We start from the raw sequence: 18600 nt of genomic DNA, 5'->3' as shown, positions 1-18600 counted from the left end.
TGTGCTACCACGCTTAGCCATTCAGGTAGAGACCAGGTCTCCATGTTACCCAGACTGGTCTTGAACTCCTGAGCTCAAGTGATCCACCCACTTAAGCCTCCCAAAATGCTAGATTACAGCATGACCCACTGTGCCTGGCCCTAGAGACGCTATCTCTTAAAAAAATAATAATAAGATATTTTCCAGCCAGGCACAGTGACTCAAGCGGCCTGTAATCCCAACACTTTGGGAGGCAGAGGTGGAAGGATCATTTGAACTCAGGAGTTCAATATCAGCCTGACCAACATAGTGAGATCCCATCTCTACAAAAACCAAACAAAGGCCGGGCGCGGTGGCTCAAGCCTGTAATCCCAGCACTTTGGGAGGCCGAGACGGGCGGATCACGAGGTCAGGAGATCGAGACCATCCTGGCTAACACGGTGAAACCCCATCTCTACTAAAAATACAAAAACTAGCCGGGCGAAGTGGCGGGCGCCTGTAGTCCCAGCTACTCGGGAGGCTGAGGCAGGAGAATGGCGTGAACTCGGGAGGCGGAGCTTGCAGTGAGCTGAGATCCGGCCACTGCACCCCAGTCCGGGCGACAGAGCGAGACTCCGCCTCAAAAAAAAAAAAAAACCAAACAAAAAAATTAGCCGGTGTGGGAACTCATGCCTATGGTCCCAGCTAATTGGGAGGCTGAGGTGGGAGGATCACTTGAGTCCAGGAGGTTGAGGCTGCAGTGAACTGTGATCATGTTACTGCACTCCAGCCTGGACAACACAGTGGGATCCTGGCTCAAAAAAAAAAAAGTTGTTATTTTTCTAGATTATAAAATATAACATGTTCATAATTAAAAGGTTGAGAAGCAAAACAAAAAAATAGCATGTCTCTGTCATCCATCCCTTCCTGCTGCCCACCCCTTCCACCTGAAGGTTTTGCTTGTCAGCCTGTTTAGTAATTTTTTTTTTTTTTTTTTTGAGATGGAGTCTTGCTCTGTTGCCCAGGCTGGAGTATAGTGGTATAATCTCGGCTCACTGCAACCTCTACCTCCCAGGTTCCATGGATTCTTCTGCCTCAGCCTCCCAAGTAGCTGGGATTATAGTCACACGCCACCACACCTGGCTAATTTTTGTATTTTTAGTAGAGATGGGGTTTCACCACACTGGCCAGGCTTGTCTCAAACTCCTCACCTCAGGTGATCTGCCCACCTTGGCCTTCCAAAGTGCTGGGATTATAGGCGTGAGCCACCGGGTAATTTTATATTTGCCTTTCTCCACACCACTGTATTGGAAGCTTTTTTTTTTTTTTTCCTTAATGGCAGTGAGTGTTTTGAAGCACCATCTACTCTGTAGTTTAACCATTCTCACTGTAGCCATTTCCACAGGATAGATAATGCAGGATGTGTGTCTTGGCTTGTAAAGTTTCACGGGATCTGAGGGCTCCCTCAGTGTGGATGCTGTTAACAAACCTGGTGCCTGCCCCTGCCCACCGCAACACACACACACAACTGTGTGGTAAGCCTTTGCAGAGGCCAACGAATGGGCCTTGCGGCTCAGGCCCTGGTGGGCCTTGGCCTCAGTACTGGGGATGCCACCACCCCGTCAAAACCTGTAGCTGGCTCCTTCTAGAATGTGCTGCCACCCTGCCCTCAGCCTCTGAGCACAGTGAGGGCTGTATGTCCCCATTGGACAGTGCAGGTGGCCTCAGGGTATGTCAGATGGGCTCAGGTGAGGGTCCAGGGGCCAAGAAGAGCTTAGGATGCCCTGTCCTAAGCCTGTTAGGCTAGAGTGTCCACACGAGCGGGACACCCCCCAGGATCACTCAAGTCTTCAGATTTTGTGGGGTACCCCAAGCTGGCATTGGGAGAACCTACCCAGGAGCACTGAAGGAGGACTCTCCTTCCCCAGGCTGCTTTCAGACAGAGGCCCTTGGCTTTCTGCAGAGAGGCCATCCCGGCTCACAATAAGCCAGGCCTAGTGGAAGAGAGCAGTTTTTCTTGCTGTGAGGTGTCAGAAGGGCTTGGTGAATTTTTAAAAGCTCCAAGACCCACTTGGAGCCCACTTTCAAGGTGCAGCTACAGGGCAGCATAGAGTTGTTGGGCTTTGCGTCTCAGGAGGAGCATCTCTGCACTCTGGAGAAGTATTTGGTGGCATCAAAGCCAGTTCTCAGGAGTCGGTTTTGGGGATGTGTCCATCTTGACTTCCCAAGTGTTCCCTGGGCTGCCAGGAGCTACCATCTAGGGAATTCTCCAGGCCTTACCTGAACCCCACATCCAGGCTGACAGGGCTTTGAGTCCTCGACCCAGACAGGGTCAGCCCAGCACTGCTGGTCGCCATGTAGGCTGTGTAGCACAGGCTCCTGTCCACCGGCTCCAGGCCCTTGCCATAGTGACAGGGATGGGCATTTATGGGCCCTGATGGCTCTTACTGAGCTCTTCCTGCCACATCCTGAGGATGCTAGGGCTGCAACTGGGGTGGCCTTGTGCAGTCACCAAGCCGGGATTCAGGATTGGAGGATTCCTGCATGCTGGTGCCCCCAAAGCCCCTACGTGTCTGCCGGGGCCTCCACGAGAGGCAACTCAATTGTGGAAGACAAACCGGAGAGGCTGCTGCCCCTCTCAGAACCTGGAACCCAGAACCCTAAACGAATCTTCATTTCTGATCAGCCCCCATTGTGGGTCCAGGGCTAACTGCCATCAGTGCTTTTTCTCCGCTTGAAAAGGTAGAAGCCCCCAGAGTTGTCCATTGGCCATGCTCCTGTGAGTAGGTACCTGCAGAGCCAGAAGTGAGGGCAGTTTGTTTTTCAGTGATACTTCAGAGAGGGCCATTTGAGATGGGCTCTGAGGTAAGCATAGGAGTTCAACAGATGCAGAAGGATGTCACAGCCTGGGCTGGGTTCAGTAGGTTATCCCCACGCCAGCCTGGGCTGGGTTCGGCAAGTGGGGTCCGGGCTCCTCACTCCCCCTTGCTGCTCTTGATTGACAGGAGAGTAACAACATGGTGGTACCTGCCATGCAGCTCGCCAGCAAGATCCCGGACATGTCAGTACAGCTGTGGTCGTCAGCACTGCTGCGAGGTGAGTGCAATGGCCACCCCTCTTCCCCGGCCCCAGCCTGGCCCTCCCGAGAGATCAAGGCTGCTGGGCACGTCCTGCTCAGCCTTAGCTCGGACTAGGCCTCCGTGGGCCACAGCCCCAGTTCTAGTATGGGTAGGGGGTGCTCCTCAGAAGACCGTGGTTGAGGGCAGTGGGTGCATTTGTGGCATCCACTTGACTCGGGGTCTGGTTCAGTCTCTACAGGACCCAGAGGGTGAGACTTGGTATCTGGTAGACTTGGGCTGTGAGCCTCGCTTCTTCCCAGGAAGGCAGACAGCAGCCATGCCTATTGGGCAGGGCTGGCCAGCTTGCTCTGGGAGCAGTGTGGGCACTCAGCGAGTATCAGTGCTGTTACCGCAGCTCCCCCATTTCCAGATGACGAAACTGAGGTCCAGAGACTCCCCCAGGGCCCTGGGGAGGTGACAGGAGACAGGGTGCTCCATGTGCAGTGGGCTGCCTGGGGCTGCTGCCTCAGGATGGGCGTCAGACGTCTGTTTGCCTGAGGGCTGGCCATAGGCTCCCTGGTGTGCTGGTGAGAAGCCTGGCATTGGGCTTTCACTGCCCAACCAGCCCTGTTCTGCCCTGTGAGAGCAACTGGCGCATGGTCTTTGTGATCCCAAGACAGGGCTCAGGGCCACTGACGTGCCAGGCACCCAGAGATCCACCGGTTCAGCTGAGACTTGACCTTGGGGCTCCATCTGCACCAAGTGGGAGGGCCTGGGCAGTGACAGGGCAAGGTGGGTCCCCATGTTCATGTCTCACTCTCAGACCTGAATAAAGCCTGTGGGAACGCCATGGATGCCCATGAAGCCGCCCAGATGCACCAGAACTTCTCGCAGCAGCTGCTCCAGGACCACATTGAGGCCTGCAGCCTCCCCGAACACAACCTCATCACGGTACGGGTGTGGGTGTGAGGATGGGATCGGGGACCAGCGGGCTCCCCACCTACAAGAGGAAGGGGGCACCTTGGCTGTATTTCTCTTTGTCCAACAAACCCTAACTCAGCCTCAGGAGTGCTCTCTGATGGGAGAGATGGCCACGGGCACCCCCACCCTAGCAAGGGACACAGGTGCCTCCTCGGGGCCCATTGGACTGGGGCGTGGAGAACAGAGTCCCGGTTGGGTTAGCAGCCCAAGGAGGGCAACATTCCCACCTCTCCTTCCCTGGGAACGGCCCACAGTGCCTGACTCGCATGTCCTGTCTTTCCCACAGTGGACAGACGGTCCACCCCCTGTGCAGTTCCAAGCTCAGAATGGACCCAACACCAGCCTGGCCAGCCTCCTGTGAGGCCTTGATGGGGCTGTCCAGCTCCACAGGGCCTGCGCATGTCCGGCTTCCACCCAGACGGCACTCAAGCCTGCCCCCGAGGCGTGCTTCCTTCCTGACTGTCTCTAGAGCTTCCAAGTTCTGGGAATGTGCAGGGCCAGTCCCTGCCCTCCCGGGAGGGGTGGCAGCCGTTCCCACCTCGCACCAAGACCCCCACTGCAGAGGCTCACAGGTGGCATACAGGCGCTGTCTCTCCAGAGCCATCCTTCAGAGTGGACCTCAGTGCCAGTCGTGCCTCTGCATCTGGGTCACGTCGGCCAGGAGTAGGGTACAGGCCTCCAGCAGGTCCTAATCCTATGTGCCAGGGCAGGCGGTGCCCCAGGGGCACCGTGCCTGACTCTCCATCGCCCAGGCCTTGATGCCGAGCAGGAGTAGAGTGTTTCCTCTGCTCAAGGCAATTTCCAGAGCCCAGACACCTGTTTCTGGCCTGAATTTGGAGGAAAGAAGTAATGGCCCACGTGTGGGACGAAGCACAGATCCCAGCACTTTTCCCAGCTTTCTCTCCAGCGTCGGTCCCTGCAGCAGCCAGGGCCTCTGGTCAGGAACCCTCAGGGACCCAGGAACTCAGCTTCCAAACATCTGCACCTTGACCGGACTCGCCATCCCACCGTGGGGGTGCAGGTGATTGTAAACACGGGTGTGCATGTGCGTGCACACGGGTGTGCGGTGAAGATCTGTGGAGCTGGAGCTGGGAGCTGAGGCTCCTGTTGCACCAGCCACCTTCCCCCATCTTGTGGCTGCTGAGGGGCAGGAAGCGGGGGAGTGGGCTTCTCTCCCAAATTTAAGATCACCTCCTCAGCTAGCTTAGAGTGCATGGCATGGGCCCCCTGCCCCCCAGATCTGGAGCCCAGGGACTTTCTTCCTGGCAGATCTGTGGCCTTCCCTGCAAAGGACGTCTATAGGCTCAGCCTCTTGGTCCCCCACCCTGCTGGCTCGCTTTCCCTGCTGGGTCTCTGGGGCATAGTGTGAAACTCCGACCCTAGCGAGGCCCCAGGGAGTCTCCGCTGGGCCCAGACAGCAGCATTTGGTTGTATCCACTTTTCTTGATAATCAGGAGGTGCCCCAGTGGTCACAGTGTGGCATTGTGAGTTGGGGGGTCAGGGGTTAGGATATCAGCAGCAGGTATCAGGACTCAAAACACCATCCCCTCCAGCTTCTGGGGCCCAGGAGCCTCTCCCTGCTGCAGGGAGTGGGGGTCCTGCTCAGCGGGGTAGGTGGTGGTTTCAGGTCTTGTCACCCTCACTTGGTGGAGCTGCCTCTGGGAGCTTCAGCGTCTGTGACTGAGGGGATGCTGGATTGCTCAGGTCAGCTGCTCAGGGCTCCCAGGCTAGGTGTGCCTTAGCCACAGGCAGGGCTGCCAATAACCCCCTTCCTCACTGGCCACTACCTGACATCAGCAGCAGTGACAGGCTGGTCAGAGGACAGGGCTGGTGAGGGTTTGTCCTAAAAGGACCACCACCATCTCTGGGTCTCCAGGGGGAGAGCCTGGCCCTGTCCTGTGCTACCCAGGGCTGCCCCCAGGCCCGTGAGGCCAATAGGAGAGCGTGTGGCACTGACCCACAAGCTCTCCCTGTCCCGTCTTCCTCCTGAGCCATGGCTTCTGCTAGCTCCACCTTGAAGGAGCCCCTCAGATCCTCCCCTGCATCACTGAGATGCCACCACTTGTGTCTCCACAATGTGCTCCTGCCTACCTGTGTCCCGCACTGTCTGACCCCTGCACACCATACTCATGTCATCACGGCGTGCATCATGTTCATCCCCATCTATTTATTTAAGCCTTTCTTTGCTTGTAGGGCATTTTGTATGTAGAGCAGTTGAAAACAGAACCTCAAAACTTAACATCTGTCCTGATGTTAAAGTGCTTTTCATGACCACCCCGTTATCTATGTATATGTAAAGTTAAGGATGAGATCTTAAGTTTACAATTAAAAACTCAGTACTCGATATTTAATATTCTACTCGAGCTTTATGGAAGCCAAATCGTGTGTGTGTGTGTGTGCGCACGCGTGTGTGCAAGCTTTGAACCTCCTTCCACAGCCGCATCTTCTGATGACACAAAGCTTTTGACAAGTACCTTCCTGTGAGTCACTCAGCGCCTCATAGTGTCTCATTCAATTGCAAGAATAGAGGCCAGACATGGGGGTGCATGCCTGCAGTCCCAGCTGACTGGGAGGCTGAGGCAGGAGGATCACTTGAGTCCAGGAGATTGAGGCTGCAGTGAGCATGTTCGCACCACTGCACTCCAGCCTGGGTGATGGTGAGACTTTGTGTCAAAATAAATAAATAAATAAAACGAAGGCAGACAGCAAGTCCCTGAGGACACATCACACAGTCTCCTATAGCTAAGTGTCTAGGAAGAAATAAAAACTCCAGACCCTTCAGTGGATGAGGACAAGGAGGTCGCCGAAAGGCATTCTGTTGACAGATGAACAGCTGAAAGCTGACCAGACCCTCCTGTATGCCTCTGCCCTTGGCCTGTGGCCTGTGGGTTGAGGAGGTCTGACGAGGAAGCCACCTACAGCAGGAAGTGAGGCTGCCGTGTTGCCTTCAGACAGCTGTCTTTCCCCAGCTCTGTCCCTGTAGTTGCCTGCCGGTGGGCGAGGGTCCTCTCCCTGGGAGAAGCACTCCCAGCCCCGTTTATCAGAAGCAGGCAGGGAAATTGAAACTGCCACCCAACCAGCATGGTGGCTCAATTTGTTGGTTGCATTGTCAGTTGTCTTATTTTGTTAAGGTTTTTAATAAGTACATTTGGCATAATGTCTTTTAATGGGTTTGTAGTATCGTAATGGTTTTAGCAGCCTATAACTTTCAGCTGGTGCTTTTACTTAGGAAAAAAAGACAATTTGTAAATACAGAACATTGTTTAAAAGACGTAACCATAGAACATAGCTTCCTGTTTGTGGATTTCGTTTCCTATATATTCAAAGTAAAATGACTTACAGGAGCCACGTGCTGTGTCTTTGTTGTTTCCTCTGTCCCCTTTGTGAACCATCCCAAAGATGGCTGCCATCCTCCCTGCCATGCCCACAGGGGCCCCCTCTGTGGCAGGGTCTTCAGCATGAGGATGCAGTCCCCAAATGCTGAGCCAGATGACATGATGGAAGCCTGAGTCCCCATCCCCTCCACTGATCATTTTCCTCCAGCCTGGCCTTGCCTAGAGAGGAAGGAACCGCATGCTCCATCAGCATATGAGGCCTTCAGCAGCCTGCTCCTTGAATCCTCCCAGCCCTCCCAGGGGCAGACTCCCCCACGCACTCAGGTGTCCTGGTCCCTGTGTTCTTTTTTTTTTTTTTTGAGACGGAGTCTTGCACTTTTGCCCAGGCTGGAGTGCAGTGGTGCAATCTCTGCTCACTGCAACCTCCACCTCCCAGGTTCAAGTGATTCTCCTGCCTCAGCCTCCCAAGTAGCTGGGATTACAGGCGCCCACCACCGAGCCCAGCTAATTTTTTGTATTTTTAGTAGAGACAGGGTTTCACTGTGTTAGCCAGGCTGGTCTTGAACTCCTGACCTTGTGATCCACCCGCCTCGGCCTCCCAAAGTGCTGGGATTATAGGCCTAAGTCACTGCACCCAGCTGGTCTCTGCGTTCTTAGAGGGGACCAGCCTTCGTGCTCCTGGGAGTGAGGGGAGTTATTTGCCCAGATTTTTTTGTTTTGAGGTGAAATTCACTTAACATTTAACTGTTTTTGCAGGTTGTGCTGGCTTACGGCACAAGGCAGGAGAATGCCTTGAGCCCATGAGTTCAAGAACAGCCTGGGCTATATAGTGAGACCCAGTCTCTACAAAAAACATATTAAAATTAGCCAGGCAACCAGGTGCAGTGGCTCAAGCCAGTAATCCCAGCATTTTGGGAGGCCGAGGTGGGCGGATCACTTAAGGCCAAGAGTTGAGACCAGCCTGGCCAACATAGTGAAACCCTGTCTACTAAAAAGTAGAAAAGCTAGCTGGGTGTGGTGGTGTGCTGTGCACTTGTAGTCCTGGCTACTTGGAAGGCTGAGGCAGGAGAATCGCTTGCACCAGGGGATGGAGGTTTCAGTGACCCAAGATCCCAATACTGTGCTCCAGCCTGGGTGACAGAGTGAGACTCTCTCTCAAAAAATAAATAAATATAAATACAAAAGACAAAAATCAGCCAGTGTGGTGGTGTACACCTGTAATCCCAGCTACTTGGGAGGCTGAAGCAAGAGAATTGCTTAAACCTGGAGGCAGAAGTTACAATGAACCAAGATCACACCACTGTACTCCAGCCTGGGTGACAGAGTGAGACTCTTTATCTCAAAGAAAAAAAAAAAAATTAGCCAGGCATGGTGGTGTGTTCCTGTAGCCCCAGCTATTCAGGAGGCTGAGACGGAGGATTGCTTGAACCCGGAAGGATATAGTAGAGACAGAGTCTTCCTCTTTTATATATATATATAATATTACTGTATATAAAGTGGACTGCTCAGTGGTATTCAGTACATTCACGGTGTTGCACAATCATCATCTCTATCTGGTTCCAGAACATTTTCATTTTCCCAAAAGGAGATTCATCCCCATCAGCAGTCCCTCCTCATTCCTCCTCCCTCCCCAAGCCCCTGGCAACCACTAATCTGCTTCCTGTCTGTGGATTTGCCTGTTCTGGACATTTTATATCAGTGAAATATCATACCCTGTGACCTCTTGTAGTCTGGGGTCTCTCACTCAGCACCATGTTTTTGAGGTTCATCTGCACTGTAGCATGGATCATTGCTTCATTCCTTTTATGACCGAATAATAACCGATTATATGGATGGACCAAACTTTTTTTTTTAATTTTTTTTTTTTTTTTTTTTTTTTATTGAGACGGAGCCGTGCTCTGTCACCCAGGCTGGAGTGCAGCGGCTTGATCTCAGTTCACTGCAACCTCTGCTTCCTGGGTTCAAGCGATTCTCCTGCCTCAGTGTCCTGAATCGCTGGGACTACAGGCGCACACCACCATGCCCAGATAATTTTTGTATTTTTAGTAGAGACGAGGTTTCACCATATTGGCCAGGCTGGTCTCAAACTCCTGACCTTGTGATCCACCTGCCTTGGCCTCCCAAAGTGCTGAGATTACAGTCGTAAGCCACCATGCCTGGCTTTTTTTTTTTTTCTTGAGACAGGATCTCACTGTATAGCCCAGTGCAGTGGTATGATCTCAGCTCACTGCAACCTCCACCTCCCAGGCTCAAGGAATCCTCCCACCTCAGCCCCTCAAGTAGCTGGAATGACAGGCACGCACCACCAGGCCACTCTAATTTTTCTATATTATTTTAGACATGGGGTTTCACCTTGTTGCTCAGGCTGGTCTTGAACAACTGGACTCAAGCGATCTGCCCGCCTTGGCCTCCCAAAGTGCTGGGATTACCAGTGTGAACCACGGTGCCCGGCCTTATCCATCCTTTTATGGATATTCAGGTTGCTTCCCCCTTGTGGCCTGTGAATAGTGCTGCTCTGTGTTTTGTCTGGAGCACGTGTTTTCAGTTTGCCTGGGCTTTCCCTGTGTCTTTACTGTGGACAGAAGGGGCCGCTCAGCACACACACACACGGTTGAAGACTCTCTTGTCACTCTCAGGTTAGTTTCCCATGAGAGATACACAAGCCATCTTAGCCTCGAGCCCCAAGGGGCTCTGCTGGATGTGCAACGGTTTTGTATTTTGTTTTGCTGTGTGCCGTTTAGAGACAGAGTCTCACTCTGTTGCCCAGGCAGGAGTGCAGTGGTGCAATCACTTGAGCCTCACTGCAGCCTCAAACACCCTGGCCCAAGCGACCCTCCTGCCTCATCCTCCCGAGTAGCTGGGACTATAGGTATGTGCCACCACACCCAGTTAATTTTTTTTTTTTTTTGGAGATGGAGTCTCACACTGTTGCCCAGGCTGAAGTGCAGTGGCGTGATCTCGGCTCACTGCAACCTCTGCCTCCCAGATTCAAGAGATTCTCCTGCCTCAGCCTCCCGAGTAGCTGGGATTACAGGCACCTGCCTCCATGCCCAGCTAATTTTTTTGCATTTTTTTAGTAGAGATGGGGTTTCACCCTATTGGCCAGGCTGATCTCCAACTCCTGAGCTCAAGCAATCCTCCCACCTTGGACTCCCAAAGTGCTGGGATTACCAGTGTGAACCACGGTGCCCGGCCTTATCCATCCTTTTATGGATATTCAGGTTGCTTCCCCCTTGTGGCCTGTGAATAGTGCTGCTCTGTGTTTTGTCTGGAGCACGTGTTTTCAGTTTGCCTGGGCTTTCCCTGTGTCTTTACTGTGGACAGAAGGGGCCGCTCAGCACACACACACACGGTTGAAGACTCTCTTGTCACTCTCAGGTTAGTTTCCCATGAGAGATACACAAGCCATCTTAGCCTCGAGCCCCAAGGGGCTCTGCTGGATGTGCAACGGTTTTGTATTTTGTTTTGCTGTGTGCCGTTAGAGACAGAGTCTCACTCTGTTGCCCAGGCAGGAGTGCAGTGGTGCAATCACTTGAGCCTCACTGCAGCCTCAAACACCCTGGCCCAAGCGACCCTCCTGCCTCATCCTCCCGAGTAGCTGGGACTATAGGTATGTGCCACCACACCCAGTTAATTTTTTTTTTTTTTTTGGAGATGGAGTCTCACACTGTTGCCCAGGCTGAAGTGCAGTGGCGTGATCTCGGCTCACTGCAACCTCTGCCTCCCAGATTCAAGAGATTCTCCTGCCTCAGCCTCCCGAGTAGCTGGGATTACAGGCACCTGCCTCCATGCCCAGCTAATTTTTTTGCATTTTTTTAGTAGAGATGGGGTTTCACCCTATTGGCCAGGCTGATCTCCAACTCCTGAGCTCAAGCAATCCTCCCACCTTGGACTCCCAAAGTGCTGGGATTACGGGCTTGAGACACCACACTGACCCTGTGCGAGTGTTTAAGTCCCAACACGGTGATCACAGCACCCCATCCCCTCTGCCCCTCCCCACCAGTTCAGCACCAGGCAGCCTTTTCACTCAAGGTAGACTGCTTATTCTTCATCATCAGCTCGGACATCATCTCCTCCAGACAGACAGGCAGGGGCCTATCTGGCCCACCTCACACCTCACCAGTCCCTGCATGGGATTCCCATCTTGAACCTGAGCTGGACCAGAGCACAGCGTGACGAGCCTGCCATGGGACCAGCCACCTTTCCAGCAGGTATGCAGCCCCCAGCTGGGAGGTGTGAACCTGCGTGTGGACAGCAGGCCTATCCTGGGTTGACCAGTGTTTCACACAGAGCCTACACCCAGGCAGTCACCTTGGCCTGGGCTCCCGGCAGACCAGGGTCACACAGCTCCTCCTGTTGAGTCATTTCCGAGTAGGCTATGCCCTGTGCAGCATCCATGGGACCCTGACTCAGGAAGTGAGTGACTTTCCTTTTCCCACAAGCCATGTCCTCATCCATCTCATCCCTCATCCACTTAGAGGATGAGGCGGGAGGGAGGCTGAGGCAGGAGGATCACTTGAGCCCAGGAGGTTGAGGCTGCAGCAAGCTATGATCATGCCACTGCACTCCAGCCAGGGTGACAGAGTGAGACCCTGTCTCTAAACAAAACATAACAAAAAACAAATGACAGGAGCCAGGCGTGGTGGAGCATACCTGTAGTCCCAGCTCCTTAGGAGGCTGAGATGGGACGATGGCTCAGGTCCAAAAGTTCGAGACTAGCCTGGGTAATGTAGCAAGACCCCGTCTCTATAAAAAATAAAACATCCGCCTGTAATCCCAGTACTTTGGGAGGCTGAGGCAGGTGTATCGCTTGAGGTTAGGAATTCGAGACCAACCTGGGCAACGTAGCAAGACCTTGTCTCTATAAAAAATTTAAGGCCAGGCGTGGTGGCTCACGCCTGTAATCCCAGCACTTTGGGAGGCTGAAGCGGGCGGACCACGAGGTCAGAAGATTGAGATCCTGGCTAACACAATGAAACCCCGTCTCTACTAAAAACACAAAAAATTAGCCGGGCGTCGTGGTGGGCACCTGTAGTCCCACCTCCTTGGGAGGCTGAGGCAGGAGAATGGCATGAACTCAGGAGGCGGAGCTTGCAGTGAGCCGAGATTGCGCCACTGCACTCCAGCCTGGGCGACAGAGCGAGACTCCGTCTCAAAAAAAAAAAAAAAAAATTAAAATCAGCCAGACGCTGCCGGGCGCGGTGACTCACGCCTGTAATCCCAGCACTTTGGGAGGCCGAGACGGGCGGATCACTAGGTCAGGAGATCAAGACCATCCTGGCTAACACGGTGAAACCCCGTCTCTACTAAAAATACAAAAAAACTAGCCGGGCGTAGTGGCGGGTGTCTGTAGTCCCAGCTACTCGGGAGGCTGAGGCAGGAAAATGGCGTGAACCCGGGAGGCGGAGCTTGCAGTGAGCCAAGATCGCGCCACTGCACTCCAGCCTCGGCAACAGAGCAAGACTCTGTCTCAAAAAAAAAACAAAAAACAAAAATTAGCCAGGCGTGGTGACAGGAGCCTGCAATCCCAGCAACTCGGGGGACTGAGACAGGAGAATTACTGGAACCCGTGAGGTAGAGGCTGCAGTGAGCCAAGATCACACCACTGCACTTCATCCTGGGCAACAGAGCAGGACTCTGTCTCAAAAATAAAAATTAAAATTAAATAAAAACACAAAAATCATCCAGGTTTGGTGGCGTGACTGTAATCCTCGCTACTCGGAAGGCTGAGGCAGGAGAATCGCTTGAAGCTGGCAGGCGGAGGTTGCAGTGAGCTGAGATTACACCACTGCACTCCAGCCTGGGCAACAGAGCCTGAGCCCAGATCTCACCATTGCACTCCAACCTGGGCGACAAGAGAGAAACTCTACCTCAAAATAAATAAATACATAAATAAATAAATAAATAGTTGAAGTTTCTTATTTCTTCCCAAATTTATGCTCACATGGTGAGATTACAATGAAATTGGCTGGGAAAGGAAAGGAAAAGGTTAATTTCCACATGAATTTTATTTTCTTAGTACTCTAATTTTTTTTTTTTTTTTTTTTTTTGAGATGGAGTTTCACTGGTCGTCCAGGCTGGAGTGCAATGGCTCGATCTCGGCTCACTGCAACCTCCACTTCCCAGGTTCAAGCGATTCTCCTGCCTCAGCCTCCCAAGTAGCTGGGATTACAGGGGCACCACCATGCCCGGCTAATTATTTTGTACTTTTAGTGGAGATGGGGTTTCACCATGTTGGCCAGGCTGCTCTGAAATTCCTGACCTCAGGTGATCTGCCTGCCTCAGCCTCCCAAAGTGCTGTGATTACAGGTGTGAGCCATGTGCCCGGTAAGTGATGGTCCACTTTGTCAGTGTGTGTTTGTTGTGAATGTCGTCTCTAACCACAGTTCCTTACATTCAGTGTTTCTGCAGTGCGGGGTTCAGGCTCCATCTGCAGTTAGGCACGCTCTGTCCAGAGGGAGTCTCTGTGTGGCCCTGGCACTGTCCTGCTATTCCAGGGTTCTGAGCACAAATGCTCCCCTAAAGGGTTAAGCACAAACTGCTCAGAAGTGCTGTCGTGAACCGGAAGTGTATCTCCCACTCTGTCTTCATCTGCATGTGTCCCCAGTTGCTACTGGCGGCCCCGGCCCACTCCCGCCTTGGCCACCAGGGGGCATGGCAGCCCAGAAGCAGGAAGGGCTGCCCAGGCAGTGTCCCCACCAGGTAGGGCGGGTGGGAACCTCCAATCAGACTAGGACGGTTGGGCTGGATATCGCCAGACCCCAGTCTGGCCAGGCTTTGTGCTCATCTGCAGGGATGTGGGGTGACCTTCACACCACTCCTGTAACTGGCAAGTTGGAGAAGACAATGGCCAGGGTTCTCCAGGTGTCAGGGTGACACCATTCCCTCCTTTACTTGCCAAACATGTATTAAGCACCTACTGTGTGCTGAACACTGGGAACACAGCAAAGACCACATCAGACAATGTCTGACACCCTCAGAGGGTGGACATAGTTCCCCTGATGACGCGTCTCAGAAAGGAGGGAGTGTTGACCATCTGTGAGAAGGGAGTGTCCCACAGTAGGTGGGGGACACTGTGACAAGACCAAAAGGAGGGCTGGGAGCAATGATTCACACCTGTAATTCCAGCACTTTGGGAGGCTGAGGCGAGTGGATCACCTCATGTCAGGAGTTTGAGACCAGCCTGTCCAACATGGTGAAACCCCATGTTGACTGGGCGCGGTGGCTCACGCCTGTAATCTAGAACTTTGGAAGGCTGAGGCGGGCGGATCACGAGGTCAGGAGATCAAGACCATCCTGGCTAACACAGTGAAACCACGTCTCCGCTAAAAATACAAAAAAAATAGCTGAGCGTGGTGGCGGGCACCTGTAGTCCCAGCTACTCAGGAGGCTGAGGCAGGAGAATAGCGTGAACCCGGGAGGCAGAACTTGCAGTGAGCCGAGATTGCACCACTGCACTCCAGCCTGGGCAACAGAGCAAGACTCCATCTCAAAAAAAAAAAAAAAAGTATTTGCCAATTAAAAATAAAAATAAATAAAAGAAAATAAAAGAAACCCCATGTCTACTAAAAATACAAAAAATTAGCCATGCGTGGTGGTGGGCGCCTGTAATCCCAGCTACTCAGGAGGCTGGGGCAGGAGAATTGCTTGAACCTGGGAAATGGAAGTTGCAGTGAGCCAAGGTCACGCCATTGCACACCAGCCTGGGCAACAAGAGCAAAACTCCATCTCAAAAAAAAAAGGAGCCCCCCCGCCCTTGGGCCAGCTAATCAGAGCTGGACAACATTCCAGCTTTGGCGATGTGGCCACCAAGACCCAGGCGTCTGGGGAATTGTGTCCCCTACTGGCACAGTTGAGTGACTCGGGTGGGGACTGCAGGCTCTAGCCCTGGTCCCCTCCTGTCTGGCCACTCCTCAAAGGACACTGGGAGGGTATTGGGGCTGCCAGGCTGCCTGTCGCACTCATGGAGGGCCAGTCCACCACCACCTTGCACTCAACTGACATCTGGAAGCACATCCAGGAGGACACTGAGGGCTCAGAAAGTGCCTGGGCCCCTGTGTTCAGGGGAGGAATCAAATGTCTGAGGCTCTAGAGCAGAGCCATCGTCCTTCTGCCTCCACTGGACTGAGACTCACATGCCCAGAACTGCACTCGTGGGTGACAGTGGTACATCCAGGGCAGAATACATGGCAGATGGGTCAGCTGATGACAGTGCCTGCCGGCCAGGGTCAGTCCCTGACTCTCTTGTATAATGTGTAACCCAACAGCTCGTGCCCAGGGGTCCAGGGCACTCCGGATACTGGCCCAGGCCCTGGCTTGACTCAGGCCTAACCCTAAAGGAACCCGAGCAAGTGTCTCGGAGCCAGGTCCTGGATCCAAATGCCCCTAATACTTCGGCCACCGGCCACCATGCTGCTTCCTGAGCCACCCACTTCCCAGGAAAAGTGACCTAATCACTCCAGGGTGTTCTTCTCTGGAGCATCCTGTGGTACCCACCAAAGGAAGTGACCCCTGGGTCCCACTCAGCTCCTCCACTCACAGGATTTTTTTTTTTTTTTTGGCAACTAGTTCTCCTTATACCCAAAATCGGTAAGACAAGAGGATCCTTTTTATTAAAAACAATTTTTTTTGCCGGATGTGGCAAAAACTCCCAGCACTTCAGGAGTCTGTAATCCCAGTACTTTGGGAGGCCAAGGCAGGCGGATCACCTGAAGTCAGGAGTTTGAGATCAGCATAGCCAACATGGTGAAACTCTGTCTCTACTAAAAATACAAAAATTAACTGAGCACGGTGGCTCACACCTATAATCCCAGCAATTTGCGAGGCCAAGGCGGGCGGATCACCTGAGGTCAGGAGTTCCAGACCAGCCTGGACAACATGGTGAAACACCATCTCTACAAAAAATACAAAAATTAGCCGGGCATTGGTGGTTTGTGCCTGTAGTCCCAGCTACCTGGGAGACTGAGACTGGAGAATCACTTAAACCTGGGAGGCGGAGGTTGCAGCGAGCCAAGATTGTACCACTGCACTCCAGCCTAGGCAACAGAGTGAGAATCTGTCTCAAAAAAAAAAAAAAATTATTTGGTCAGGTGCGGTGGCTCATGCCTGTAATCCCAGTACTTTGGGAGGCCAAGGTGGGTGGATCACTTGAGGTCAGGAGTTCCAGACCAGCCTGGCCAGCATGGTGAAACTCCCGTCTCTACTAAAAATACAAAAAATAGCTGGACGTGATGGCGGGCACCTGTAATCCCAGCTACTCGGGAGGCTGAGGCATGAAAATAGCTTGCACCTGGGAGGCAGAGGTTGCAGTGAGCTAGGATCATGCCACTGCCCTCCAGCCTAGGCAACAGAAAGAAATTCTGTCTAAAAAAAAAAAAAAAAAAGGAGGTGGCAGGCACGGTGGCTCACGCCTGTAATCCCAGCCCTTTCGGAGGCTGAGGCAGTTTGGGTCACATGGGGTCAGGAGTTTGACACCAGCCTGGCCAACATGGTGAAAGCCCATCTCTACTAAAAATACAAAAAATTAGCCAGGCATGATGGTAGGTGCCTGTAATTCCAGCTACTCGGAAGACTGAGGCAGGAGAATTGCTTGAACCCGGGAGGTGAAGGTTGCGGTGAGCCAAGATCACGCCATTGCACTCCAGCCTGGGCAACAAGAGTGAAACTCTGTCAAAAACAAAAAAAAATTTTTTTGGCCGGCATCAGTAGCTCATACCTGTAAATCCCACCACTTTGGGTAGGCCAAGGCAGGATGATCACTTGAGCCCAGGAGTTTCAGACCAGCCTGGCAACATGATGGGACCCTGTCTCTACATGAAATTTAAAAATTTGCCAGGTGCAATTAGGCCTGGTCCCCTCCTCTGTGGCCACTCCAATCTAAATTCAAATTGAAAAAAAAAAATTGGTGGCCAGGTACGGTGGCTCACATCTGTAATTCCATCACTGTGGGAGGCCGAGGCAGGTGGCTCACTTGAGGTTAGGAGTTCGAGACCAGCCTGGTCAACATGGCAAAACCCCATCTCTACTAAAAATGCAAAAATCATTCAGGTGTGGTGGCGGGCACCTGTAGTACCAGGTACTCAGGAGGCTGAGACACAAGAATCTCTTGAACCTGGAAGGTGGAGGTTGCAGTGAGCCGAGATTGTGCCACTGCACTCCAGCCTGAGTGACAGGGTAAGACTGTCTCAAAATAAATAAATAATAATAAAATAAAATATTCTTTTGTGTGTGTGGAGACAGGGTCTTACTCTATTTCCCAGGCTGAAGTGCAGTGGCATGACGTAGCCTTGAACTGGAGCCTCAAACTCCTAGGCCCAAGCAATCCTCCCTCCTCAGCCTCCCAAATAGCTGGGACCATAGGTGGGTGCCATTACTCCTGGCTAATTTTTTAATTAATTAATTTATTTTTGTTGTTGTTGTTAGTTTGTTTGTTTTGAGATGGAATCTCAGTCACCCAGGCTGGAGGGCAGCGGTGCAATCTCGGCTCACTGCAACCTCTGCCTCCCAGGTTCAAGTGATTCTCCTGACTCAGCCTCCCAAGTAGCTGGGACTACAGGAGTGCACGGGACTACAGGCACGCACCGCCACACTCGGCTAATTTTTTTTTGTATTTTTACTACTAAAAATACTAAAAGACGGAGTTTCACCATGTTGGCTAGGATGGTCTAGAACTCTTCTTGATCTCATGATCTGCCCGCCTCAGCCTCCCAAAGTACTGAGATTACAGGTGTGAGCCACCGCGCCCAGTCTTGTTTTAATTTTTTTGTAGAGACAGGGTCTCACTATGTTACCCACGCTGGTCCTGAGCTCCTGGCTTCAAGCAATCCTCCTGCCTCAGCCTCCCAAAGTGCTGGGATTCCAGCCCTGAGCCACTGTTCCTCGCTGAAGACAAGAGGATTCTTTTTCCGGGCATTCTTTGTGACACACTCCTTCCCTGGGTGTGTCCTGGAATGTCCGCTGGCCACACCCAGGCCTGGTCTGGCTGTGGGGACACCCACGTTCATTGTCTGCTGGGTAGGAGACCAGGGTGGGCTTTGCATATAGACCGATCCCGTGACTGTATACACTCAGTCCTGTGACAGGAACTGTAGCCCAAGGCCACAGCATCTCTTGCTAGAAACTTTTTCAAGAAACTTACCTCAGTACTCAAGGCCCCTGGGGCCAGCGAGTGCTGAACATGCCCCGATCCCTAACCTCAGAAAAGGACATTTTCTCAACAGTCTCGCTCTGTTGCTCAGGCTGGAGTGCAGTGGCGCAATCTTGGCTCA

The 18600-nt window shown here is 52.6% G+C and overlaps 1 protein-coding gene across 3 annotated transcripts in view; it reads left to right on the top strand.

Annotated features, from left to right (window-relative positions):
• The window catches only part of MAU2 (MAU2 sister chromatid cohesion factor), a 38802-nt gene extending 31456 nt beyond the window's left edge, over positions 1 to 7346 (top strand). For all 3 annotated transcript variants that reach the window (XM_033200371.1, XM_033200370.1, XM_033200372.1), the window contains exons 17-19: positions 2964 to 3054; positions 3841 to 3968; positions 4285 to 7346. In XM_033200371.1, the coding sequence (XP_033056262.1) occupies positions 2964 to 3054; positions 3841 to 3968; positions 4285 to 4359 (294 nt within the window). In that variant the 3' untranslated portion in view covers positions 4360 to 7346. The remainder of the gene's footprint in view (positions 1 to 2963; positions 3055 to 3840; positions 3969 to 4284) is intronic.
• The last annotated feature ends 11254 nt before the right edge of the window (positions 7347 to 18600 follow it).

The sequence above is a fragment of the Trachypithecus francoisi genome, unplaced genomic scaffold (assembly GCF_009764315.1).
Source record: "Trachypithecus francoisi isolate TF-2019V2 unplaced genomic scaffold, Tfra_2.0 Lachesis_group5, whole genome shotgun sequence".
Taxonomy (NCBI): Eukaryota; Metazoa; Chordata; class Mammalia; order Primates; family Cercopithecidae; genus Trachypithecus; species Trachypithecus francoisi.
This window is presented reverse-complemented; position numbering and strand designations above follow the sequence as displayed.